This window comes from Calliopsis andreniformis, unplaced genomic scaffold (assembly GCF_051401765.1).
Source record: "Calliopsis andreniformis isolate RMS-2024a unplaced genomic scaffold, iyCalAndr_principal scaffold0022, whole genome shotgun sequence".
Taxonomy (NCBI): Eukaryota; Metazoa; Arthropoda; class Insecta; order Hymenoptera; family Andrenidae; genus Calliopsis; species Calliopsis andreniformis.
The window spans coordinates 1439204-1467023 of record NW_027480432.1 but is presented as its reverse complement, the minus strand read 5'-3'; the positions used below and the strand labels follow the sequence as shown (position 1 = coordinate 1467023).

Here is a 27820-nt window from a genome sequence, read left to right as displayed (position 1 = left end):
GTAACCGCCGAGGTTGCGCAATGGACAGTCGGTCAGTAATTTACCTGAGCCTTGTTCTGAACCTCGTGTCCCGTTCTCCAAGTGTTGATCGCCGGCTGCCGTGGTCCCCGTTTGTCGAGTAGCAACTCGCTCGGACACTTTTCGAAGATAAGAACGCGCTCAGCCACCGATCCCCTGGTCAGGAACGGCCTGATAGGATTGTTCCCTGTGCCAGTTGCTGCAGCAGCTCTGATATGCTGTTTCTGTTGGGTGGTCAGTTCAGGATGGGGCACCTGCTCGAGTCTCGGCCTAGGCGTATTAATCCTGGGTCCCCACCTAGACGTCACTGGGTCCTTGTCATCTTTAGTCCCCTCTTTGTCCTTTCGGATCTCTGTTTCGAACTTGGACCTAGTCGTGGACACCAACTGGTCCGTGGAATTGAAGGCTGGACCATTATTGGCCTTTTGCTCTTCTAGTCTCTGCTGCGTCGGAGGATTCTGCTGGGCAGCTCTGTACCTCACTTTCGCGTAATCCACCACAGACATGCTAGACAGATCGTCCTTGCTGAGAGACTTCGCGTCCGTGACGGTGGGGCTGGTCGCTCCAGGCGGCGAGGAAACGACGTTGCTGACCATGGCCGAGGAAGCTGGCACTAAACCACCTCCATGGTGGTTGTGACCGATGATTATCGGCTTCACAAGCTCCACCTTCGGCTTCTCCCGCTTTATCGCGGGCTTCTGTCGCGTAAGGGCAGGCACAGTCCTCTCCGTGGGCTCCTCCGTAATCACACAGCCTGTCTTCAAGGCGTTTATCAGTCTTTCCTCTTCGCGAGCCACCTCGTCCAAGTAGATACTCGAATTGGAGCTGCTGTTCCTCTTCTCCTCCTTCGTCAACGATTTTCCTTCCTGCTGGGACTGTCTACTAGTTGAGTCCGTCGTTCTTTTTGCTTCATTCAGTTTATTCTTCAAGGGCCACGTGGTCAGGCCAGAATTGGTGCACGAGGAATCCTCTAAATTAGAAGCAGTCGGTGAAGTGATCACCGTACTGGCTGGCCTCTTCTGTTGCACGACCTTTGAAGGCGTCAAATCTGTAGGAAACGTTGTTTCAATTGTCTCCAAGAAGACTTCCCGATGATGAGCACCGGGAGTCTTCGAAGAGATCTGAGGCTTCACGATTTGTGAGGGCTTATTCGCAAAAGGAGAAGTCGGGGAGAGCAGACTATTCGTCTGCTTCGGCTTCGCCTGATTACCAGCAGTGCTATTCTTCAAGGGAGAAGTCTGCTGCTGCGTCGAATTCCTCTCAAACTTCTGCAAAGCGAACTGAATCGACGAAGGCAGTGTCTTAGACGGCGACCTCTGCCTCGACGCGGCTATCCTTGCCTTGTCCTCCACCACGAAGTTGTTCACCAACTTCTCCAAGTTCCCATTATCCAAATTCGGTGTCTGGCTTAATATATCCACCGCCGCGGTGGACGTAGCGCTTGTCGGCGTGGTTTTACCTGAATTGGGTATGTTAGAGGTAGGTGTTAGCGCGCTGCCGAACTTGTCCGCGGCGGTAGCGTTGCTGTGGCAATTGAGTATCTCTGTGGGAGCCAGGCCTCGACTCTTCCAAGTCTGGTAGATCGCCTCTGCATGGTCACTGATCTGCTTGGCGATCGCAGCTATGTCCTCATCCCCAGAAGTGGATGTGTCTGTTGGGAACTTGCGGCGCAGGTCGTGCTTCGCTGTCGCTGCCATCCTCCAGGCCTCTTCTCGTGCCTCTTGTCGCTGCTCGCGCAGCTGGGGATGGTGGTCGAGCAAGAAGCTTGCTGTACGACCACTCAGCTCGCTGGAGTGGTCCAGCACCAGCTCCACTAGCCGTGGGTTACCCTCGACGGGGACCACGTTCACAGGGATGGCGTAACCGAAGTGGATCGCCTGGCAGTCGACCTGTTCGTCGCTCGATCGGGACTCATTCACCAGACAGGCGTTCAAGTCTGGGCAGTGGACCGCTCGACCAGGTCGCGGGTCGACAGTCACGGGGACGAAGAGGTCGCGTCGGGTCGCGCAGACCCGGCGCTCGATCGTCTCGATTTCTAGAGCCAGCTGTTGTCCAGCGACACCAGCCGACCCCACGGTTCCTCCTCGCAACCTGGACGATGACGTTGTTTCTGTTATCACCGAGCTCGCTACTGCTGGCATATCTCAGGCCACCTGGCCTAGGAACCTCGTTCTCCACGGCCACGACGTCGGTCGAGCCTCGATCCACGCGATCCTCTCTCCTCCTGCCTGTCTCCCCATTCTTCTCTTTTCTTTTGCTACTTTGGCTTAGAATCCTTCCAAGTCCACTTGAGTTTTGAGGACACTGATTTCAGGCGAGTAGCAGCTTTGAGCTTCAGGTACAGATTTCGCACTATTAATGTTGTGGTTTAGTTTTACGCGTTACGCAAGAGTCTGATCGTCACTAAAGAGGCATTCGATCGTTGATCACGCGGTAACGATGATCGAGCTACATCTCTGTATTCCTCGAGGCACCGTATCAAGGATGATCTGAAAGAAGATAAATATAAATTAGTACTTATCCCAGCCAATCTCACTTCACCGGGATATTTTTGGATATGATATGTGCTCTGAAACGGGCGGCGTGTTCTATAAATCTCTCCCTTTGTCTCGCGATTTCTTTGTATAATTAGAGATGATCTACGTTGTCTACAGCTAGCAAATCTACAACTATTCGCATATAGTATATATGTTTGATTAGTTCCTACCATGTATGAGGAGTAGAAGTTCTGCTACATAGCAGGCAGGATGGAAAAATTAGCGCACACGCTTCAAAGAGCCTTTGTTCAACCGAAAAGGCGATACTGTCTATCGGTACTTTCACCCTGCATCGCGACGCGTATGCAAACGCGTACGAGCCGTGGCCCAGGCTACGTGCACGCGTGCTCGAATCGCTGGCAGCCGAGCACGTTTCACGTTCCTCACGTTTTTCCCTTCCTCGTTTTTCTTTTCTCTTCCCGTCCCCTGGGACCACGGGAAATTTGTATTCCGAGGGACGGAGAACTTCTTTGTCCGCTGGCTGGCCGTGTGCACGAGTCGCTAACGATGATGCCTAAAGCCTCTTGCATTCTGTTCCTTGTCCCGGTGACTCTGACAAACTAGCGGACTGCCGAGCCATTCTACTTTCCCTGCTTTTAAGCAAAACGTCGCGATAAGAATTCCTTGTTTCTTCCTCCGAGCTGATGGAGATTGAAGTCTTTTTCCTTCGCCCAGTGAATTGCTCTTAATTCTGGTTGTATCGAACCACTGTGCTTGATCCTCGCCTCGGTTACAGTAGCTTAATGCAGAGGAGGCTCTTTTCTAGATATCTTGCAATTTTGCTGATGCCTCGATATTAGACTCTTTTTTATAGTCTTATGTGAAATGATAAGAGCTGCTAGCCTTGCACAGTCATCTACTAATGGAGAATGGAGACCAATACATTGTCTGGTACTTCTTCCTACTTTGAAAACGTTCTTGTTCCTTGATTTCTGCCTCGGATTTAAATTGTGAAATAGTTGCTTCCTCTAAATATATCTCCTGCTAGGGATAAGGCTGACGCAATGCGAAAAGTCGAAATCTTAGGACAGCCGCCTCAGGGATTCTAAATCAAAAATCCTAGGGTTGTAATATTTCCTACGGGTCATGAGGAAATATTAATATTTACAAATATCTAGTGTGAGGGTGAGAAATAATCGCCCGAGTCCCAGGTTGGCAGTATTTCAGCCGCACACCGAGGACATAAAATATAAAAAGAAAAACTACACGAAGCTACATCCAATTTAACCCTGTGACTCTGAGTTACGAGCACGGAGCCCCAATAATTCGCCAAGCTAGTACAACTGGTTCCATTGAACTGCTTACGAATAACTCTAAAATAACTAATGCACGACCTTGTCGACTACCCCGCAAATCATTACTTCACGATAGTCAATGAATCACCGCAATTCTTGATAACAGCTCGACGTGTTCACATATCCAATTATAGCTCTATTCCCTTGATATAAGCTCATTGCTACAGTCAACGAGGAAATGAAGAATTCCTTATACCAAGGAAACATGATATACACCTATTTCTCCGAATTTTTCCAGGCGTCCAAATCGACACAGTTTTTCTCGGCAGTAGGGAAATCGTGGCCTTCAACTGCATGTCTCAGTGACACAGAATTTCGAGCAATATTCCTCGTCAGATATCTCGCTCGAGGAGAGCCGATAACAGGCAAGCGAACAACTTTACCCCCACGAATTCTATCGGAAGTTGAGCGTGGGGAGAGCTCCTTGGAACGGTTCCAGGTGAAAAGGGCTGGGATAATCGTCGAGCGTGTTCCACCGCGGAAATCGTCGACATTGACGAGCGATAAGGTGGAGCAGCGAGCCGGTCGCGAGTCGGTCGCGAGTCGTCGAACCGAGGCTCGTGTGTCTGGTTCTAGGTACGCATAACTCGGTCACGTTTGCGGTTTGCATCGTTAGAATACGATACGGCCCACTAAAAATAGCGCCGAGCCAATATCGATAGGCCATAAAACGGTGTCAGTCCCATGATCGAACGAGCAGTCGCAATGCGAGCTTTCTGTTTCCTCTTAGGGAAATTCCTGCTCCTTGTTCTACCTTCTCTGTCCCCTTGATTAAAAATTTTAAATAGACATTTTTATGATGCTCCCACGAGTTAGACACCTCTGAGTCTTGTACTTCTTTATCATCCACCGTGGAAAGTAGAACAACACCGTGGACGGAATAGCGATCTCGAGGACACCGACGAGGGAAATTAGTTCAGTTTCACAATCAGCGGCGGGAGGGGTGTCGCTTATAAATAGTCTGCTAATGGAACGCGCGAAAAAAACGGATTCCAAGGATGACCGTGTTTTCCGATATCGATACGATGGAAAATAGCTATCTGGACAGGCAGCTATTTAATTGTGTAATTATTATTATCCCTAATATTTAGTGTTACACGATTACCAGTGAATTGAATGTTATGCAACTTCATGGACGTTAATTACGATTAGATAAGTTCATTTCATAAATGTATCTTTCACTGGCTCTTATCGTGGACGAGGCTCGATTAAAGCACTTCGCTCCGCGGAGGCTGCGAATGAGTTCTGATTTGCAAATCTGTGGAAGGCGAATCCAGAGGAACGAGATTAAAATGTTGACCTTCTGCGTGTCACATTGTGCGATATTTTACAGTGGAACAGTCCAGGCGACATCGCGAATATGCAAAAGAGAAATTACTGGCGGTTACGCGCGCAATTTCCAGAGGTTTATTTGTTTCCAAGGTTGCACGAATTCTCAGTTACAGCATGGTCGAGGAAAGCTTCGAACGCGAGCGGAATCCTGATTATATGCAAAATACTGTAATATCAACAGCTGTCCTTGAGTTCAGACTTTCAGTAAAACTGAAATTTTTGTTCTAGTTTCCTAATGACGCTCCAGGTCAAAACTTCCAAATGGGAAACAGAAAATTACCAAATTTTCGCTCAGATATTTGCAGAAATTCACCAAAAGTAGACAGTGACGAATTCAGCCTTACAATTTAGGCCGTTCAACCTTCAGCCTTACGAGACAGTAAACACTCAGAAAGGTTCGCCGAGCCACTTTAATATTAATTACCGCCCCCGAGGGTAAGTTCTCCCGACTTCCTGAGCCGAGGGAAAAAGGGCAGCGATCGATGAATGGCAAACTTTCCAATAACATGGTTCCAGGACCTTCGAAGGCCTCGAACATGGAACAAGTTGAAAGCAGGCCTAAAAGTTTCGTGTATTTTTGGTCGTTTAAATGGCTCGCGAAAGCTGACTGGAATAACAGAGCTTGACAGGGGGACGGGCGAGGTTCTCTTTGAAACGTTCTGGCACGAATAAAATTATTCGCGCGGTGACACGATTCCCAACAGTAACTTCGAGACCACTCGAACATTCGCTGAGTTCGGTAGTTCGTGACTGGATGTCTCTGATTAATTTTTGACGGAATAAATAGTGAAATGCTTAAGCACTTCGACGCGTCAGACAAGCTCGGAGGCTAAATTATTGAAATGACTTCGGGTGATATAACAGCGCTGTTCATTTCGAAATCATTAAGGGGAATAAATTTTTAGTAGAATCTGGACGACATCGAGAGCCTCGTAGAGTCGGAACGAACGATAACGATAGGACAATAATTGTTTGGCATTCCACGGGAATATCGTCATTACGACGGAACGACGAGGGGCCCTGTTCCAGAAGTGTTCGACCACGTCGTACACGGAAAACGTACTCGCCTCGATGTTCGAACGTTTATCGTCGACACCGAAATACCAGCTAACTTACGGTCAAGCGTATTTCTGGATACGAATCCTCCCGTACGCGATATTCAACTCGCGCCAGGCGAAACACGTTCAATTCGCGGATCGATCATCCGAGTTTCATCCACAGATTTCGTCTAAATATTCAGCTATTCCAGTTCTTCTTTTTAATAATTCAGAGTCGAGATGAAACTCGTATAGAGAGGCAAAAATATTTAGAAGCCAAAATGGAAGGCCTCGAAAGTGTGAGTTACTCCGCATGGACGCACGTGGCAAAGTGGTCGAGTCGATTTCTCGTGGCTGGCTCGAATATTTTATTATCCCGGTAGGCGTGCAGCGATTAACGTGCTCGCATGACTGTAATTTACGCTACTGGCGTGAACCGACGTGAGAACACACACGCTCGTCATTTCATTACGCGAAGACCGTAATTCACACCCGATTCGATATCTATGTTAATTAAGAGGAGGCATGGTTTGTAAACTCTCGAGCGAAGAGAAAGACTCGTTTCGCTAGGAATTTTATTGATGTCGAAGAATCGAGGACCACCCTGCTGGATGGCTTTCGAAGCCATTGAAATTCGCTATTGTCTGCTCTTTCTTGTTGTACGCCTGGGTCAAGCTGTACCCTCGTGTCAGTGGGTCATACCTTCCTCCTCTCGCGTGCAACCTCCCCCCTGACCGATGAGATTTAATTCGCGGCTCGACGCGTCTCCTCTTGTGACCGTAATTTCAATGAACGCCCCTCCTCTTCGTCTCCTCTCACCGCCATGCGACGATTAGACGAAATTGCTAAATTATGACAATGGACCAGAGAGACGTCTGCCTCGATGCGTCGATGGAACTCCTTTGGTGCTCTTCGGTTAAGGGAACCGAGAAGAAAACTAACATCGAGCCCATACTCGGGCAAACGCTCGAACAATTTCGGTTCAAGGAATTTATGTGCCCTCTGACGCGCAACTTCGCACGAGGCTTATAATTTAGAAGCTATTAAGGCAATCTCTTCGAGTGCCTCGCCCTGTTACACCTATCCTATTACCCTATAAACAACCGACTATACTTGCTTCTAACTGCAACAGGGCTAACGTCGTCGTTCCGAGAAACCGGTACAGGCACGCGTGCAATTTGTTGCGCGTTGCAGCCAGGGCGATTTTGATGGATGGAGGCGCGTAGCAGAATAGGTTCTGATCCAAAGGGAAGAGAGAAAAGGTTAAAATGGAGCAGATAGTGTGGAAAAAGAGGAGGAGAGTTGAGGAAATTTCGAAGGTGTTCAAGCCGCGGTCGTCTCTCCTCTTTTGCCATTCTCTGGAGGGTTCCTTGGCCACTCCGAAGCGATTTAATTATTCCACGAAAGTAAACGCTTTGAGTTTTCCGGCAGCGCCGCTGCGAACGGAAGAAGCTGAGCCAAATATATTTCTGGACGCCACTAGTGCCTTCACAGTTTCCTTTTTTCACTCTCCCTCTCTGTCATTGCCCTTTCCTCTCTTTACTTTCTCTCTTCCTATTTCCTCCTTCCTTTGGCTTTTTTTATTCTTTTTTCAATATTATTTCTAATATTCTGAGATAGGTAGCCAAGCTTATCTTCTGTTTCTTTTTCTTCTCTAACCCTGTTTCGACGCTTCTCTCGAGTGCCATCTCACACGGCGTCGCAAAGACAGGGCCATTCCTTGGCGCGAGGGAAGACGACAGAAGCGTCTCTCGTCTATTCTCATTCCGCTCCGTCGTCGTTTACTATTAGTTGTTCTTGTTGCCGAACAGAGTTAGCCTGCTAATCCCCAATTAATCGAAGCAAATGTCCTGACCCCGCTATCTACTTGCTCCACGCCCCTTATTACTGCCGCCTAGCTGCAAGTTTCAAGAGCGCTGTTTCTCTTAGAACGCTCTGAACTTCCTCCTTCGTGTCGTCATTTCTTTCAGTCGCGTTTCATTTCCTGCTTCCGCATTACTACAATGAAATTCCCGCTTCCAATTTTAGGTCTCCGTCGCAGCACGGGCTTTGATGCTTCTCTTTACTGCGTTCTCTCTCTGTAAACTTGATGACGATTGTTATGGACAACTCCAAGATACAATAAATATAGGAACGAGCTTCTAAGGAGATCTTGTTGACTCAGATTCGTTCGAGATTCTTCCCCAGCAAAAATATAAACTATCGTCTCGTTTTTCGTCTGTTCAGAGATATTTGACCGCTGCTTTGGGCTTAAGCTTCTCGATTTCAGCGTGTGTAATCAGTTGCTCGCACGTGACCAGCAGACATTCTTCGGTAAGAGAGTATCGCGTGCTCTCCTTCCTTCATTCGATAATGCCGACAAGTTTATCCGAGCTGTGACGCAACAGTGGTATATTATGTAATTTGCGAATCGTGACCCAGACTGTGCAACCACCGGGATTTTTATCACAGGAAGGGTCGTCGAGAGAGGGAACCCGTGATACGAACGATATTCTCGGCTCCGATTTGAGTCTGCTGAAAGAGCAATCGATTCATGGCTTAATAACTGGACAGCGACCTGTAAGAGCTGCCTTTAGAGATTTCCCTGGGTTTTCTATTTTCCATTCGCGCTGCTATTTTAAGGACGGTCCCTATTTCTGTTTTCTAGATATTAGTGTTCAAATTTCTCATCTTGCATATCATCTCATAGACTTATGGCTGCTTAGATCTTTGAAAAATTCTTTTAACACCTTTTACAGCTCTTTTTGCCTTACAGCCACAGACAAATTATACTGCTGTACATTATAGCAAGATATGGACAAGAAAGCAAACGGTGTCGTTTTCCACGCATTTAGCTCGCGATTCACAATCGTCTAACCTACATACCGGATCGTCTAATCATCCGCTAATTACCGGTCGAGAGAAGAAAAGAACGACGATAAGAGGACCTACTTCGATTACTCGTTACCTGGATCGACGGTCCCAGCGAAAGCAAATCAAGGAAGACAGTTCACCGTTAACACTGATCAGTTTTTCGTATTTGAACAGGCTAATTTCCTCCGTGGACGCCTCTGTTGTTCCCTCAAATTGACACAACTGTGCTAACTACACTCGCAATCATAGATATCACCGATTAAACAATCCTATCTTCCTCAAACACCACTTGAGTATGGTAAATAAGTCGGTGATTCTTATCAATCTTTTTAGAAGAGGGTAAATATTCTAGTTACTATCAGAAAATTGTGTTTTCATCGCGCTCAACTGATAAACAGCTGAGTGCAATCTTCAGAGAATACGTTTAAATCAAGGAAACGAGTTCCATTCTTGCAACCTCCGATTAAGTTTCTCTTCCTAGTCTTTTTGTCGTAGAAAGAATGCGGAGAAATTCTCTTGACAATGATTCTTCATCGAATGTGGGTCGAAGTATTAAAAAAATGTCGAAACGTGTAAGTTTCGTGGTCGCCCCCAGGTACCACCTCTTCCGACTTTACCTAATTGGGAGGCAACGAGGTCGTAGCGATCATTAATTAATCTCACGTGGGTGTGTTCGGCTCTTAGAACTTGAAAACCTGCTCTTTTTACGTCGTCCATCATCCTCGGCTCTTGATGACGCTTTAACGACGCGATGTATTAAAAAAAGAAGGCTGAACGTACACGGTGGATCTCTTGGGGAGGAAGCTAAATGTATCTTAGGTGAAGCAGACGCCATCATTTCGCGTGCGAAAGGAGGATCGTAGAATTCCTCTTTGCCGATGATGCTTGAGTGCACAAGCCACTTAGAAGAGCGAGAACTGAAACTTCACGTCGAGGTAGACCTTGTAAGCAGATGAAAAGGTGCTTTTCACCTCCAATTTGCATTCCCCATTTTCCAGATTTTGCATTCTGAAAACTGAAATCCGATCCAATCTCAGCGTCCCCAATTTTGGGAGGAGAATTGTTTGCCTTGGAAATCAGTTTTCAACGTTTTCAGAATTGTCAGAGGAAGCTGATTTCAAGGGGAGCTTGAGCAACGCCAGCCACCGCGAAAAGAAGAGTCTTGCGTCTACTCTGACGTGTTCATGGTCACGGACCTCTGAACCGAGGCTGAAAAGAGCTTTTTAAACGGTCATCCAGACGGCTGACGCGGAGAACGCTCATCGGTTGAATGCGGGAACGAAAAGGAGAGCTGGCGGATTGAAGGGGCTACCAGGCGCAAATAGATACGCGATTCTTCATCGTCGTATAGCAAGCGTGGAGCGATGCCATGCGACGCTTTATTGCGATTTCTCGGAACCTCTATTCGCAGCCTCTCCTTGTATCGATTTTTGCTCGCCAGAATCTTGGAGAACCTTGGGCTTAGGGAAAAGAATCCGCCGATGACCTGGATAGCTGCATTGAAGCGGCTCTCCCTCGGGAAACGGAAGGTTTATTGTTGTGCATCAAGGCCCAAGCATCTTCATCCCGTCTGCTTACATTCCACTGTCTTGTAAGTTTCTAAACCGTGGATAGCAAATAGAAAATAAGGATCATCCAAGCAGATGAATGACTGTACCGAGGAAAAGGAAACCGATCCTTCGCTTCAAGCTTTCAGCAAAATTATAAGGCCTATGCAAGAGTGAGCACGCAAGTGTTCGAGGGATTTGAATAAATAGGCGATAGAATGTGGAGCAGAAGGATGAAGAGCCTGAAGCCTGATTCGCTAGAGCTGGTTGACGAGCATTTCGCGAGGAAACGATTCGTGAAATGGAAACTGGCACGATTTCCAGTGGAATCTAATTCGTAATCTGGGACAGGGATAATCGCGTTCACACCCCCGCTGACGAGGAACGTTTCAAATTATGGGAACGCGGCCTCTACCCGACCTGCTGCTTATGAATGAGGAACGTTATGTATGTATCAAGTGGCACGATTTATGCGCGGTATCACCGCCACTGCTTCGTGCACCTTTCACTGACAATGAAACGAAAACCTGGTAGCTACTGCAACGATAGTTTATCTGGAAGCCTGCAGGAAAGCTATGCAACCAGAACCTTCCTTCAAATTTCAATTTACAATCATCCTGAATAACAGTCTCGTTAACTGATCACAAATGGGTCCATTTTGTGGTCAATTAACGATATCTTATCCGTGTTTAAGATACGGAATTCGGAATTGGGCCAAGGAATCAGCGATATCGAGGACTGGTCGACGATTGATTTGCCTCTGAATAACACGCAGGCTTGATTGCACACGTAATCGCATGCAAGGCGAACCGGATGTAACGGGCCTCTCGGTCACGGAGAGCTTCGCAGGGTTCGATTCGAAAATGCAGGCACGTGCAATTGTACGCGTTTTGCAAGCGTCACGTAACCACTCGTTGCGGTACCGCGTGGGCTGTGGGTGAATGCTCGGTGTCTTTGCGCAACGATCGGCGGTGATTTCTTGCAAAAATCTTCGCCTCAACCACGACCCTGACAATCTTTAGATGAAACAGTATTTACTCCACATAAGCTCGAGCAGAGTTTCCTAACTTTTTGTGGCTTGTGGGCAATTCTTTTCGGAGGCAACCTATGACCACCCTCTCGCTCTATTTTTTCCTATCCCCATTTTTTTTCATTCCCATCTTGCTTTTCTTCGAGATGTGTACTGTGGGGAGCTAAGAGGTTGTCAGTGGATCTGATCGTCTCTACAGAAAAATACATAGAGATGACACTCACGCATTTCCTTTATTAGTCAAATTGATCACACCTATTACTACTACTTGCAGCGAACTGAACACTCCTATAAGTATAAGAGTATCAGGACCCCTAGAAGACGAAATGGCCCCCATTAAGAAACCCTGAGCTCGTAGTTCTACAACTTCTAGAGCTTCTAGAGCCAATTTAAGCATTCATGACGCATTTTGGTCTCGCCAAAGACTAGAGCAACAGAAAACAGAATAATTCTGTGAAATGAATTTGTAATGAGAACGCACTGTACCAAGCCCCAAGCACATATTATGCTAAGCAGTATTTTTCCTGAGTTTCAAGCAGTTTGCAAAGAAAACCCACAGTCGAGCCCAGGAGGCAGCGAGGTTCCAAGCGTGGTCGTCGCGACGATGGAACACGCTCGCCGAGATCGTGCGTCGACCGGCGAGCTCGGTGACCCTAATAACCTCGTTGCCTCTTCCCGACGATCAATTAATTACCGCCTAATTGGCGCTGAAGCGCCGGTATCGTCGCGATAAACCTGTAACGCTGCTGTCCCCTCGTAGTTGGAGGGGAACCTCGACGCAGCTTCACTGTGAAAAATATTATCTCGATCGTAACACCTTAGCAGCGGATTTGCTCCAATTGGAGCTATCCTTCGATGAAGACGTTGCAATAAAAAATCGGACTGTCTAAAGGAGCAACACGATTCGATGGAGAAGGATGACTTCAGCGAGGTGTTTTCAAGAGGAGAGGGATGAAGATCCCAAGGACCCTAGTCCTCCCTTGATCGTCCCCTATTGCCTTGGATGGACCATTTTATCCCGTGAAAAGAGAAACGGTTCTCCCTTTCGTGTTCCCGCGGGCGACGCGGCGCGGCCACGCGGTCTCATTGCCAAATATGGCTGGCCGCGGTATTCTTAGCACTGATCGAGCACGAACGACACTCGCCGGAGCCGGCCGAGCGGACTGCTCCATCCTCTTCGCGAGCACGGAGATGAGGAAGTCAAAAGACTACGAGAAAAGCTCTGAGAGAGCGAGGGATTGCCAGCAAGAGATACCACCTTAGCCACATTTTTACTGTTTATCAATGAGGTCCTCTTCTTTGAGAAGTGATCGTAAAAGACCATTTAATTTGTGGAATACGTCTCCTCGAAATGTATGTTGCTGAAAGATTTCGGGCAATATTTAATAACAGAGCATCTCTGAATAGCCGCCAAAAATTGGCGTTATTTTCGGATCCCTTCGCGATATGCAGCGTGCAACGTCTATAAAGAATGGCGTGCAGAATAATGGAAGAGACGAGGTAGTTTAGGAAACCAAGGATCAAAGGAATCGATCGACTGATCGCCGTTGAAGTTCAAAGGATACCATCGTCTAGGGTTGGCACGCCCACCTTTCGATTTCTGGGTCAGGTCAGAAGGGTGTGGCAAATGCCTTAAGTGCTAATCGCCGGATGATTTATCGAAACGAGGCTGCAATTTTATTAGACACCGAAGACCTTCACCAGCGATCGCTCGGAAAGGCGCGGCGCTCCTCAAGAAGACCGTCCTTCCGCCGAAAACGATCGAAGCCCATTTCCTCCTAGAAAATTGCCCACAGGCAAATTCAATGTCAGCTCTTTCTTAGAGGAGTCTTTCTCATGAGAACCAATGACCTAGTCATCGCTTTCGTGCACTCAGGAAAGGGAAATATCGAGGGCGAGTGCTGTGGGATGACCCAAGGACTCTGGATGTAAACTATATCTCCAACACTTCGACATTCCTCGAGAGCCATCTCAGAAGCGGAGGCAACTCTTACAGAATTTGCAGCTTGGCAGCGAAAAGCCAATTTCCCCACATTACGATCATCCACCAACTTCAAGCTTTTAGCCCAATAATTTCAGCCTAGTGGTTCCAAGTCGAAGACCAAACGGATGTAGGTCGAGCCTTCTGAAAATGCTCCATCCTCTTAAAGTCTCCTTCCTTTGACTAGCGACACGTCTCGCGCGAAGCAAAGGATCTCTTTCGAAACGCGTCGGGATTAAGCAGCGAGCGAGAGGACCGCGAGGAGGCAGAAAAGAAGCGGTGACCGTGGCGAAGAAATGAATACGGAAATACGTTCGGTGTGGGAGGGGACAAGGTGGCGGAGCAAGGTGTAAGATAGCAGGTTGTCGGAGCAAGGAGGAAACAGGAGCGAGGGAGAGCCGAGGAAGAGAAAACGAGAGGTCTGGGCCACGTAAACGCCGGTGAGAGTGAATGGATCGATGAAACCGTCTCGACACACCAGCCGCCATCGCCAAAACATCCTCTACGTGGGCCAAAATGTCAGCGTTCATCGATCTTTACGAGCCGGCTCTGTAATTTGCCAAACTGCGGTGTCGCCGCGCGATATCCCCTTCGCTCGTTAAGGAGACAATCTTTCGACCGTTAACCAACTGGCGAGATTACTTAATTGGATACTGAACTTTCGAGATTCCGAGCTCGTCGGAAGACACGCTTAAGAGTGCTTCAGGAGATCTACCTGAAGGCTCGAGAAAAAGCGTGTCGAACTGAATAGGAATTAAGAGAATAAAGAGTATAATTCTTCTCTCAGGTTGCTACTTTCTTTGGAGTATTAATAAATAATAGCTCGAATACTAATAAGGAATCGAATCAGTAGAAGACACTTCTGTATTGAAAAAAAAGGTGAATATCACTGAAGAAATAGTGATAAATGAGGATAAGAGTCCAATTACGAAGGAGCACGTCTGGTTCGACGACTAGCGGAAGAAGCGGAGAGGAAATTAGCGCTTTGCTGAATATTTGCCGATACTCGAGCGCGTTGGTTCGCGAGCAAATGTCGAGAGCCATCGAGTCGGTAGCGGAAGGGTGTTTGGCTGAGCATCTCGCGTCTCGGAGCGAAGACCTTAAAAGTCGACAGCAGGCTGTCGGTTGCCGCGATTATGAGCTATGCCTGCCGCCAATTTATCCGATGCCGCGATCACAATGCAATGCTTGCATGCTTCGCGGCTGTTGACCCCGCTGAATGGCGCCATTACATTCGACACGATGTTTGTACACAAAGTTCTTAATCGGCGCGTTGCGTGCTTCAGCCGGACTTGCGTTCGACGTTGTATGCTAATGATATACTGAACATCTCCATTTTTGACGATGATGCACAAGATACTCGGGCAATAAAACATGTGTTTGATAGGAGCTTGTTCTCAAGCTGCAATTTTTTTTAGTACTTCAACAAGTGTGTGTCTTTAAAAGAAATGCTGGAACTGGCCACCTCTGGCTTGATAACAAAAACGAAATGCAACTTGGAAAGAAGATCATATCAGGCAGATGTTTATGTGAACTCTTTTTTCCTGTTTTTCTGACCTGAACTCAGTACTGTAATCGTTACCACGTGTTAAAAAATTGTACAACAATTTGTAAGGGCTTATAGAAAAGGAGAGGCTTTAATTTTGACATTTTTTTGCAAAGCGCGTGGCAAAAAAAATTTATTAAGGTTCTGAGTGTCTTTCGAAGTTGGAAAACAATTGGGTAAAAACTACCCTCTTTCTCTCGGAGTGTCGTGGAGTCAAGAATTTTTTTCGGACAAATTCAACTCATGTGTGTAAAAGTAGAAGCTTTACCCTTTAGAATGAGACCAGGCTCACCTCTCTGCGATTTTTTTTGACGAAGCTACAGCAGCTCAAAGATTGGCCACTTTTTCGGTCCAGGGAACGCTGCGCTTTTCTGAGGCCAAAATCACTCTTTTCACTCAAAGTGTAATAACTCAGCGAAAAAAAATCGCAGATCGCTCGCTAAGGTCTCATTCGAAAGGGGAAGGTTCAGATTTTGATTTCCCCTTAGAAAAAGTCGTGAAAAAAATTTATCAAGCCTCTGAGAGTCGTCTGAAGTAGGAAAAGATTTAGTGGAAAACCACTCTCTCTCTCCCGGCGTGTCGTGAAGTCAAGAATTTTTTTCGGACAAATTCAACTCAGGTGTGTCAAAGTAGAGGCTTTACCCTTTAGAATGAGACCAGGCTCACCTCTCTGCGATTTTTTTTGACGAAGCTACAGCAGCTCAAAGATTGGCCACTTTTTCGGTCCAGGGAACGCTGCGCTTTTCTGAGGCCAAAATCACTCTTTTCACTCAAAGTGCAATAACTCAGCGAAAAAAAATCGCAGATCGCTCGCTAAGGTCTCATTCGAAAGGGGAAGGTTCAGATTTTGATTTCCCCTTAGAAAAAGTCGTGAAAAAAATTTATCAAGCCTCTGAGAGTCGTCTGAAGTAGGAAAAGATTTAGTGGAAAACCACTCTCTCTCTCCCGGCGTGTCGTGAAGTCAAGAATTTTTTTCGGACAAATTCAACTCAGGTGTGTCAAAGTAGAGGCTTTACCCTTTAGAATGAGACCAGGCTCACCTCTTTGCGATTTTTTTTGACGAAGCTACAGCAGCTCAAAGATTGGCCACTTTTCCAATCCTGTGCTCACTGCGCTATTCTAAAGCCAGAATCACTCTTTTCACTCAAAGTGCAATAGCTCGGCCAAAAAAAATCGTACATTAATTTTCAAAGTCTCATTGAAAAGGGGAGGCTTCAAGCTTGAAATCTACTGCAAAACCAGTCGCGAGAAAAATTTCTCATGTCCCAGAGAGTAGTTTGAACTGCTCCCTCGGATTAATCAGACTTAGCTCATCACCTTTTCGCCAGCGAAGACCAATGTAACACAAACAAGCAAACTTATTATCATTATTGATTATCCACGGGAGCGAAACGAGAGCAGCTGTTGGTCTTCGCCTTGCCGATGCAACACCATTGTAATGGCTGCGTCACAATGCCTCATTATGTCATAATACGGTGAACCAAACGGTGGAAGAATCGCTAACACGTTCACCAGCGCGAAATCTATTCGACGAAGACGAACGAACGCTGCAGCTACTACGTTCCGTAATTAATTAGGAAATCAAGCTAGCCTCTGTAATTACTCAGAGGAGTTGTAAGAAAGCTAGACGCAGACTCAAAGGAGAATCAAAGGAAGAAAACTCCACTGGGAGAGTGGTACCTTGGATATTTCCTTACCAGTAAGCTCAATTAAACTGCTTCTAGTGTCAGCACGGTGAACGAAGCACGTACGCATGCAAAATAGTGCGAATCGGAGGCTCTTTGAGCTAGAAAGTCTGCAGGAACTCGACCAGAACTTCACTTTCCCGATTTCTATCGCGGCTGTTTTTCTTGCGTGTCGCTCGATGACTATCAACTCGTTTCTTGTCTCTTAGCAATAATTGTCTTGAATATATTTATACGATTCATCGAATTCATTAAATAAGTATCTACGAGCGCTCAGTAAATCTTCAACCAGACTCTTTAAAAGCCACGACAAAAATTAGGAGGACAAATAACGAGAGGACTAGCAGAAGTTGGCAATGTCTCCAAACTTGGCAATGAATCGCGAGCGTATCAACACCGCTCGACTCCGCCAGCCGAACATTTGCACTGGATTAAGGGAGAGACAATTAATCGACCATTTCTAAACGGTCACACGAACAAACATTGTTATCGGAGATGAAAGGCCAGCACTGTGCGACAATCCACGAGGCAAGAAGACAATAGGTCATGCTTGAAGAGTCGTTACCGTGTTCAACATTCTGATCCTGCGCGAAGAAGATTCTATTGTGAGCTTAATTGAATATAAAAGGGATAATCCATGAAAAATTCCTCCAACATAATGAAATACCGTAACCGAGAGAATTACTGGGCTCACTGCGCAGGAGTAGCGCAGAAATATTCAACTTTAATGAATCATAATTTTTCCTTTTCTTAATGGAACCTTAGTCGTTCTCCAAGTCTTCTCGCTAATCTCTAATACAAAAAGCTACTCAAGAAGACAAGATCGTTAAGCCAGTGATCCTAAAAGGATGACCTAATCGACGACTCCGCGTATGCAAATCGCCTTTTAACTCCACTGTGCCTCAGCTTACAGAAGCATCCTCTGCATCCGCTTACAAGTACGACTAACGCAACTGTTGCAAAAGCAGAAGAATAACTACGTCGAAGTCGTATAATGCTGCGACACGAGGCTGCTTGATTAAAAGTCCAATCTTCTACAAAATCTTTTCATTCGAGTTTTGAAAAACCATTTATCGCGGAGTGCACCGCGCGAGTCAGAATCCCCGTGTTACCTGCAAAAAAGCGAACAGCCAGGGGAATCTCGTTTGCAAATGAAGTCCTCGTCGAAAGGATTCCATGGGAATCTGGCTATGAAAGCAGAGTGCACGCGTCATCTCGTGATGAGAGATGATCCACAGTCCACCGATACGCTATCCGCGCTGAATCTGACCTAAAAATCAGCATAAAATTTTGCGAAAGCTGTTCACGCTCGCGAGCCTGATCTCGAGCAGCTCGCTCAGCGTTTTCGCGACTCGAGTGGCCGCATGCGACCCTTTCAGGAGAGACTTTCGGAGAGCCTTCTCTCGCGGGAAGAAAAAAAATCTATGCTAATAGCCGCCATTGGGAAAGAGTCGCTTATAAGAGAGATTCCTTAAGCACGATATTTCCAGCCCACTCCTAGATAATTCACTCCAGTCGGTTTAACAGCCTCTAGTTGCTTCGAGTGTCGAAGAAACGAGCTTTCCAAAATCCTTGGATACCCTCGACTCGAGAGAGATTCGATTGCTTCTCAAAGAAAACTCATTCGATCGAGGCTTGAGTTATGATTTAATAAAGGTGACATGAATGAAAGAAGTATAAATGGAGGAGACAAATAGGTTCAACGGAACACAGAAGATTTCTAAAGCAGAGTCTCTTCAATCTCACGAGTCGACTGCGAACTCGAGGCGCCTAAAATCGGGGGCTTTAATATCGCAACAAAAGGAATCGAGAGAAAGGATTCTGGACATATTAAGCTTGTGCAAACGTTCGGGGATGAAAGAGAAATAATTTGTGAAGGCAAAGAGGTCGGTGGTGGCACAGGATAGGCCGAGGCTCGTGCATGAACGCTTCGGTAGCGAAGAATCCGCGAATCTGGGACAGTTTGATCGATAATGGCGTAAACCTGGCCGCGGCGATTCTCGGAATGGCAGCCTAATTGGATCCCCCTTAAATAAGTATTTCAATTTATCCGCAACGTGCCAGATACACGGCTCTGGGCGGCCTTTTGCGAATTGGAGCCGTGAAAATGGGCTGAAGATCCTTCGAGGCATTCAGAGACTCGATTACCGTCGTCGTGGAATCGAATTAAAGATTCATTAAAGCAAACGGATACGACCTGTGCCCCCCTGGCAAGCGATGCAGTGACTCGCGAAAAGGGAGAACTTAGTGGAGGGTTCTGAAAAATTTCAATGTCATGTAACCTTGGAGCGAACTCTCGGAAATGAACTTTCGAGGTTTTTATTTGGCCAGGGTCTGTTTGAATTTCGCGACCCACTCGTTCAAGGTCACACGTCGTCTGCAGCATTCATAGTGATGCACCCGGCGTGTATTCTGCGCCGACGAGAATCGATAAGCCACGGCAAAGGGATTCCAGACCGCTCCACGTCTCAGCCGCCAAATTTTCACCCGCCAACTTCTCTAAAGCCTGTATCGAGGCACGTGTGCATTCGCCAGGAACTGAGTAATTAGAGATCGAACTAATTAGATGGAAGCAATTAGAAAATCGCCAACTCAAACGATGCAATTTATTCGGTAACATCGAACGATCCGTAAATTAAACTGGATCTAATTATTCTTTTATCTGCAGAGACACTAACTGTTTCTCTAAATTGGTAATAATTACATCGGTTAAAAATTAGGGAAATTAGAAATTCTTCGAGGAAATAGAAGACCAAATTAGATTATTTTACGGTATTGTTATTCAAATTTCCTTCGCCCTCATAAAATGTAGAAGCGCGAACCCGCGAAATTTGAAGTAGCCTCTCGACAGACACGTGACATCCCGCGACAGATATATACAACAGAAATTAGAAGAGATAGCGTTGCATCACTGCAAAAGCAAGAACGTACGCAATAGGAAAATTGGCTTTGCGGTGCAAAGTCGCTTCTCAGCTGGAGTTACAGGTCGGGAAACCGTATAAGAAAACGCACTTTGCCCTCTCGACTTGTTACGTGCACCTACCACGCGCTTATCGATCAAAACATTCAACGAATCCCACCATCAAAATCCCAATCTCGTAAACCAAATTTCTTAGATAATCTCAAATTTCATTTTAAACAGATTAGCCAGAGGAGAGCTGTTTAACTACTTTATAAAAGACTTACATTTATTTCAACTGTATTTACGGCAGATCGAGTCAACTCGCGATGTCTCGATTTCTCGTGGTAAAAGAATGATGTGACGTCGCGAATTTTAATGATACCATAAAAAGAAAATGGTTATTTCGGGATCCGAGAACTAGCGAGCTGTTTCTCTTTGAAACGACGAAATATGGTCGAACATATTATTCTCTATTTTTTGCCTGACTAAAAGTATTTAAAAATATTCTGCGCACAAATGTTCCATGTAAACACGCGTATATTATTACACGGAAAGATTTGCTGTGCACCGCGTTAGAGGTCGTGTCCTTTACCAAATATCAAATATCGTAAACACTAAGAACGAACCCAGCCGTTCGGCATCAATTTGAATAAAAATTACACACTCCCGAACATCTCCGTTTAAGAGCGTACGCACACTCCGATCCAGAGCACGATACCAATCAATAACATCTATGGGGAATTATTCACGAAACAAGGGATGAAAGTGACAGTTGACACATACCGTGGTTACTGTTTCTTCGAGAGGCCGAACTCCCTCGGCGCAGTTTCCCTTGGTTTTAGCTCTTTCCTGTCGCACCACAAAACGATGAAGACCCACAGAAATAAACACTCGCGGCAAACATGAATTCGGTCTCTGACTTTCGACACGTTTCGCGTTGACTGTCTTCGAATTACACGGCGTGATTAAAACACGAGTAAAGGATCAACGAAAATGCCGCGGAGCGACCGACACGACCGACAACCGCGCCTCTAAAGCTTGCACCAGCAAACTGGCATTTCTCGTGCAGCAAACTTTCGCGCAAGGCCGAAACATGGATTCTGATTGGCCGCGGGACTCGCGGCTAAACCAATCGCGATCGATCGTTCACCGAGCGTTGACCCCCCTTCCCATTCCCCACCAGAGGATCGTAGACGCACGCAAAGTTGCTGTTGACAACGAAGGGAAGAACGCATGCCGTCGCGTGCATCGAGTGCATCGCGCACGCGATTGAAAATTAACTTGAACACCGATTGATCTAACTGTTTCCCTCAGTTTCTAGCAAGCTTGAGCATCGACTGTGGTTGCTACGGAACTGAGAGTACTCGGTGTCCTGTCGAGAGCAATCGGGCAAATGCGCATGTGCGAAAATCACTATGGTTACGCCTAGGTTATAAAAATGGCGCGCGAAATTTTGTTGCGCTTATATGATTTTTATGAAATATATTGTATTCAATGTGTTGACTAGCATGATGTTGAGGAAACAGTTTGTCAGTCAATGTGGTAATAATGAAAATATGATGCAACTTATCTTCATAAAGATCATAATACTATGTTTGGCCTAAGTACTCGTAGCAAGTATGTTTTTGTTATGAGTATTTATGGTTATCTTATTTTTTAAAGAAAACTTTCGCTTACTTGACAAATAATAAGCTCCAAATAGGAAAAGTACTGGTGATAGTGGACCACATCTCCACAATCATTGAGTTTGTGAAAGTACTTCACGTAGCTGCTATTAACGATGAATTTTTCGTAAAGGCCGAATTGTTTTCTACGATAGCAACTTTTCCATACGTAATCCGATAATAATATTTCGCCATAGTAATTTTGTAGATTATAAATGGTATCTTCCGACTCGTATGGTCGGATAGCGTCGTTCAAACTTGTAATCAGCTTGTTCAGAATTGACATGATACGAAGGATGACAAGTTGCCTTATTTTCACCCATTTTATTGTCGTACATCTACGATATCCCTATGAAATATTTCATTAATGGGTGAAAAACACTTTTTCGATGAAAAATTAATTAATTGCAAATTTGGAATATAAAACTTTCACGTTATTGTAGTCTGAACTAATTAACACAACACTGCACTACAGAGAAAAACAAGAAAAATATCGATTAATCGCGAAAGATGTTTTAATCGCGCGAATTTCAAACAATTGCTTTCACGTTGCATATACAATTCGAATATAGCAAAAGGATTCAAATTCTTAAATATTTCATTAAAAAAATGTACATTAAAATTTGTCGATTAATTGTAGTATGTGTTGTTGTTCTGCTTCCCTCCATTCTGAATCACCAGCATCACCAAGATTTCCAGCATATTCTAATAAGAAAAATCAAAGTATTAGTATTAAAGAATAATTTTTCAAGTAGGTAGAATATATATAGCTTATAATAAAAAATGTACCTCTCATGATATGCCTAATGGTTTTAAGAGATGCTCTTCTTTGAGCTAAAATTCGCGTAACTCGTTGTTTTACTGCTGGTGGACAACCAGTGCAAGCCTCTAACAGTACATAATCTACCAATTGCAAAATGAATAATCCTCCATCTAATCTTCTCAGGTACGATTCCTCTTCATCCTCATCTTCCTATAATTATGATAGAATTTTATATATTCTAAGATGAGATATTAATGTAATTATTTACCTTAGTATTCTTTTCAACCTCTTCTACTTTCTCTAGATATTTGAAATGAAGTTCCATCAATCTGTCGACTTTTTCGTAATCATTTTCTGTAAATTTACTTAGTAATCTTTGACGTTGTTGTCCCTTGCAATTGCGTAACATACTTGCAATAATTGACACTACATGTTCTGTAATAAAAAAACATTATAATATTTTAAAATTCCATCAACAAACTATTCATTATTTATTTTACTTACCTTCATGTTCTTCTGCTGTGAGCATTTTTTTTCTATTCTTAGTTGGAGTTTTCATGAATAAAGGAAATATAGTCCTTAATCCTAGAATATCTACAAATTTACTACAATTATCTTTTCCATCTGGACCATTCATAGCATGATCCAATACCTGTTAAATAATATCATAATTTATTTCATGAGTTAAAGAACTCATAAATTTATATTGAATCTTTACCTTAAGAGATCCATTTCTAGACATTTTTTTTTCTCTTAACATTAAATTCATAAGTTGCAAGCCTTCCCCTCTTAAAAACCTATCCCTGTTTACTGTTGCCATTAAGCTTGAGCAAAGTACATTGAATAAGTTTTCCATCATTTCTTGTTCCTCAGCTGTTTGAGGATCATGCCTTTTGTAATACTAAAAGTAGTATCAATCAGTGAATAATGTAAAATATGTAAAGAAATAAAAAAGAAAAATGATACATACTGCTAACTGTTGTAATAACACATCAATTCCACCAAGCTCTCCAAGAAGAAGCCTGTTTTCTGGTGTACTCTGTAAAAGAATGGACAAAAGTTCACTAGCATAAAGTTTATTGGCATCAAATGGTGCTTTTGCTTTAATTCTTCTTAACAACCATTGCATCAATCCTTGCTTTCCTGCATCAGCACATAAATCTGGCCTGAACTCCAAAAGGTTCTCAAAAATAGCTGAAAAAAGGAATGTATTATATTTATTTGTAAAAATATAATGTATAAATATTATACACTGAACTACTTACCCATGGTATTATAAACTCCATCACTTTCTTCCTTCACAGACTCATCTAGTCTTTCTAAATTTTGTACAAGAAGAGCACACACTTGCTGCTCTAACAAAGCGTCAATAAGGGTATCTGCACCATCTTGGCTTTCATGTAAAATGTCTACATCTGTAAGTTCTTGTAAAAGGTCCACAACACCAACTGCTATGTCTGTGTTTTCATGAGATAATAGTTCCAGCAAAGAAGGTACAGCACCTAATTCTACCATCAATGGATACAAATCAGGATTTGTGGCAACAACATGAAGCTCTTGCAAAGTTTCGTGTAATTCAACTTCTGATTCCATAAATCTGCAATTATTAAAATTATATAAATTCCAAATGTAATGTTTGGCAACGGCTCTATTAACTAAACATACTTCTCTGGTTGATCAGGAAATTTTACTCTCATTTCCTGATTTCTAAGTGCTCTTTTCTCAAATAATAAGACCATTCTCTTAAGTGTTGCTTCATCTAAAGCTTCTACTTCTGGAGCTTCAGTCTCCACATACTTTAAAATATCTTGTTTCTCTTTTTCTGTCAATTGTGGCTCAACCACATCATTTGCTGGAGATGGTAAGGCAGCTCTAATAGGTGTAGGAGGTTCGCTACTTCTAACAGGAGTAACTTCAACTTCTCTTGGTTGCCTTTGACGTGCATGATATGGAGTTTTGATAACTCTTTTTGGTTTCTTAGCATTTTCCCATTCATCCTCATCATCCTCTTCTCCCGCCACTGGCCTTTTTGGAGTATTTGGCGGCTATCAAAACATATTAATGAACTTAGAATCGTAAGGTTAGGACGTAATCGAAATTTTCGGGAGTAATGAATTTCAAAAAATGTTTCAATGTTTCAGCAAAAACATACTTTGTAGGAGAGTAATTCACCAATATCCATTTCCGAAAAGAAGTAACGTTTCTTTTAAGCCAATTAAGTACATATAATTAGTCAATCCAATTATCAAACATGCTCCGTATATTTCATTATTGTAAGTGACGAGACACAGAAACTGCTTAAAACTGTAGACACTAGATTATACTATGGAAATTATATAATTCACAATAGAAGAAATTGTTTAATTATTTCTGTTAACTTTCTACTGCTAACGATAATTTGCGTACACTAATCAAACGTAGAGTAGAGATGTCAGCAGTTTACTTCTAATGAAATGGAAAATGCGTACGTATATGTTACAAACATTTCATAAATGCATATTTTATATACATAAAAGATGTAGAAGGATTTTATAATGACTGATGTATTATTATTGCTTTTCAATACAGTGTTTTATTCATTCTTTGTTTCTTGTATCGCAACAAAACTTTCAAATTTATTATCGTAGAGCTTTTGATAACCACTGTTTTAGACACATGGTCTGACAGTATTCCAAGTACACGTCACAACTTTCGCACGTACTAAAACACGAATGAAAATATTTATTAAAAAGTATGGAGGCGTTGTATCATCAAACAAACAAGTTAGTTCAAGAAACACAGCATCTTTTCTCACAACTTGAGAAAAGATCGCCCAATTTGGACGTCGAAGAAATAGAAAATGCCATAGAAGCAAAAATAAGTCTTATCAACAGGTAGTTAGTTAATGAATTTTTGCTTCAAATAGTTTAAATTAATATTAAAAAATGTGCAAAATCATATATTATTTATATATGCATAAAAAAGTATACAGCAAAAAGTGGCAAAGATTATGTAATTTTATTCATTTTATGCAATTATTTTCCAGCAACTGTGAAAGATTAGATGTGTTATGCCTAAAGGGTCCCATATTTCAAAGACAAAATGCTAAAATGAGAGTGGATCAATTAAAATATGACAGTCGTCATCTTACAGCTGCCTTAAATTCCTGGCGTAACAAAATGATAAAAAAGCAAAGAGAAGAGGCTGAAAGGGAAGCATTATTATCTAGGACATTCACTACAAATGATCATGTTGACATTATGATAGACCATAATGCACAGCACAATTCTAGTTTGCAAAATGCTATCCATGGAGTAGATGACCTGATTCAGAGTGGAAGTAGTATTTTAGATAATTTAAGATCTCAAAGAATTACTTTAAAAGGAGCTCACAAGCGATTAATAGACATTGGAAATACATTAGGGCTATCAAACACTACAATGAGACTAATAGAGGGAAGAGTTAGACAAGATGGATTTGTTTTAGTTGGTGGGATGGTATTTACATGTATTGTTATGGTCCTAGTTATCATTTATTTCACATAGATATGGAATTTTTTATTTTTAAATTTGCACAGATTGCTATATTAGATATTAATGTATATAAACATATTCCTGTTAATAATGCAATAAATTGCTATTGGATATTATGTGACATGTTTTTGTTATATTGCAAGAAGAATATTCTAATGTAATTAATTTTATAATTTAATGTTGTATGTATTTAATTCAATATTATACTACAAAATTGAAATCTGTAATTATTGTATATTTTCTATTAAAGTAACATATTTGTATATACATAATAAAATATGAACAAAAAATACACTTATACATCTAAGACATTATTAATTATTTTCAGCAGTGTACAAAATACCAATATTGCAATAAAAAATTCATTATCATCATTAAATTGATTCAAAATTGAAAGCAATCTGGAACAGGAGTTCTAAAAATTGTATCGCGATTTGTTCGTTTATTATTATTATTAAATTCAATTTTATTCTTTTATTTAAAATAAAAAAATGTACCCATTTTAATTGAATAAAATTTGTATTTTAATTAAAACCCTACTATTTCCTTAATTTTCGATAAGAAATCGTACTTCTATGTACATTTCTAAGTCCAACGTTACGTTTGTAAGGCGATTAAGTTATGCTTAGGAACTTATTACACTTTGTAATGCTTTAGGTAATAATTAAATACTTATATAATATACAGAAACTGATGTAACCATTGTAATAATTACAAATCGTTTAGTATAATCTTTTATGGTGTATCTTGATAAAAAGAAAAGTAATAAGGTTAGTTGCAGTTCCTTTTATGTTGCAACTATAAAACACATATTTAGAATTTATAAGATTTAGATACCTATATGGAGTATAGTATTTAATATATTTAATTTAATATAGTAATATATTAGTATATTAAAATTCTATTTATGCTGCGCATTGTTTTTCTATTAATATTTATATTAACAGTAACAATGTAATGTTTTACTTCGTGTCATAAAATTTGCTTACATAATATAAATAACATTTAGTACATGAAAAAGAAGTTTAACTATTGTATTCTCGAGCTATATTTGTAAAAGTCATTTTATGTCTATAAATTAATTTTTTCTCATTAAATCGGGTATTAATGTGTAGATCATATTGGACGGTATAAAATTATGTAATCGTTTTTCGTTTTATTTTAAGAATCTTATTTCTGAATCTATAAAAATAAGTGTCTATAATACAACTCGAAATCATCAGTGAAAATTTGTACATTCACTTTAAACTTTCAGACAGAAAAACCTGTTATAGGTAAGTATGCATTGTCTTGTTTACTTTTACATACTGTAACACTCTCATAAATAAATATGTTTGTATAAAGAAATAGTGTAGTTAAAGCATGTATAATATTAAATAAAAAATGTCCATTAATCAAGTAAGTTGCATGCCTATTAATATTAGGATTTCATTGTTTTAGAATGTCTGTCCCAACTAAACTTGAGCGTACAAGATGTTGGAATTCTAGAGATGAATACTGGAAATGTCTTGATGAAGGTAAATCAAATACAGAATGCAAGAAATTTAGAGAACAGTATGAAAGATTTTGCCCTACATTATGGGTAAGTTTTATGAACTAACATGATTACTTTAACTGAAGATTACAATTTTATATTTTCATTTTAATAACACCAAAAAGTGTCAGTAAAATGTGAACTGTAATTTTGCTGTCTATAATGCTTTTCTCTTTTTAATGTAATCTTCATTTTTATCACTTTTTTATAGGTAAAACACTTTGATCGTAAGCGAGAGTATTTAAAATTCAAAGAACAGATAGAAAAAGGGGGGTATGTTCCTGAAGAGTCAAATCCAGCATAAGATATAAAATTAATTTAGCAATTATAATTTATAAATTACCACACTTAAACTAATAGTTATTGAATTGTTTTTGGTTTAAGCTTTCTTATCTTTATTACTTATAATAAAAACAAATGCTTTAAAGTAACATGATATTGTCTTATTATATTGTATGAAATTCCTTAATCCATCAACAAATGTTAATTTTTTTTGCAATTTTTTGGCACAGAGAATATTTTAAGCAGAACACTAGTTTAATGGCTGTTAAATAAAATGCTTTTTCTTACATTTAAATCAATAA

At 42.3% G+C, this 27820-nt stretch overlaps 4 protein-coding genes across 10 annotated transcripts in view; 2 read left to right on the top strand and 2 right to left on the bottom strand.

Moving 5' to 3' along the window:
• Window positions 1–20886, bottom strand: part of LOC143186796 (uncharacterized) — a 28568-nt gene extending 7682 nt beyond the window's left edge. The window contains exons 1-2 of the mRNA XM_076390575.1: window positions 20547–20886; window positions 45–2507 (exon numbers count right to left, since the gene is read on the bottom strand). Coding sequence (XP_076246690.1) covers window positions 45–2159 — 2115 coding nt within the window. The 5' untranslated portion in view covers window positions 2160–2507; window positions 20547–20886. The remainder of the gene's footprint in view (window positions 1–44; window positions 2508–20546) is intronic.
• A 1034-nt stretch (window positions 20887–21920) lies between these two features.
• LOC143187099 (beta-catenin-like protein 1) lies at window positions 21921–24829 on the bottom strand. Its single transcript, XM_076391075.1, has 9 exons — window positions 24343–24829; window positions 23856–24235; window positions 23456–23787; window positions 23161–23384; window positions 22909–23091; window positions 22695–22842; window positions 22459–22625; window positions 22217–22400; window positions 21921–22132 (listed from the first exon to the last, which is right to left on the bottom strand). Exons 1-9 carry the CDS (start codon window positions 24370–24372, stop codon window positions 22044–22046), a joined length of 1737 nt encoding a protein of 578 aa, XP_076247190.1. The 5' UTR covers window positions 24373–24829; the 3' UTR covers window positions 21921–22043.
• Window positions 24564–25996, top strand: Membrin (Golgi SNAP receptor complex member 2). 2 transcript variants are annotated; one of them, XM_076391077.1, is made up of 3 exons: window positions 24564–24654; window positions 24842–25063; window positions 25216–25996. In XM_076391077.1, exons 2-3 carry the CDS (start codon window positions 24924–24926, stop codon window positions 25712–25714), a joined length of 639 nt encoding a protein of 212 aa, XP_076247192.1. In that variant the 5' UTR covers window positions 24564–24654; window positions 24842–24923; the 3' UTR covers window positions 25715–25996. The 2 variants fall into 2 exon arrangements, with proteins under 2 accessions (XP_076247192.1, XP_076247191.1); XM_076391076.1 differs by lacking the exon at window positions 24564–24654 and having other exon boundaries at window positions 24710–25063.
• A 290-nt stretch (window positions 25997–26286) lies between these two features.
• On the top strand, window positions 26287–27662 carry LOC143187016 (cytochrome c oxidase assembly factor 6 homolog). 6 transcript variants are annotated; one of them, XM_076390937.1, is made up of 4 exons: window positions 26293–26359; window positions 26958–26976; window positions 27143–27284; window positions 27448–27662. In XM_076390937.1, the coding sequence occupies exons 3-4, from the start codon at window positions 27144–27146 to the stop codon at window positions 27538–27540; spliced, it is 234 nt and encodes a 77-aa protein (XP_076247052.1). In that variant the 5' UTR covers window positions 26293–26359; window positions 26958–26976; window position 27143; the 3' UTR covers window positions 27541–27662. The 6 variants fall into 6 exon arrangements, with proteins under 6 accessions (XP_076247050.1, XP_076247052.1, XP_076247049.1 ...); XM_076390934.1 differs by having other exon boundaries at window positions 26305–26359; window positions 26869–26976; XM_076390933.1 differs by lacking the exon at window positions 26293–26359 and adding an exon at window positions 26360–26472 and having other exon boundaries at window positions 26869–26976.
• The last annotated feature ends 158 nt before the right edge of the window (window positions 27663–27820 follow it).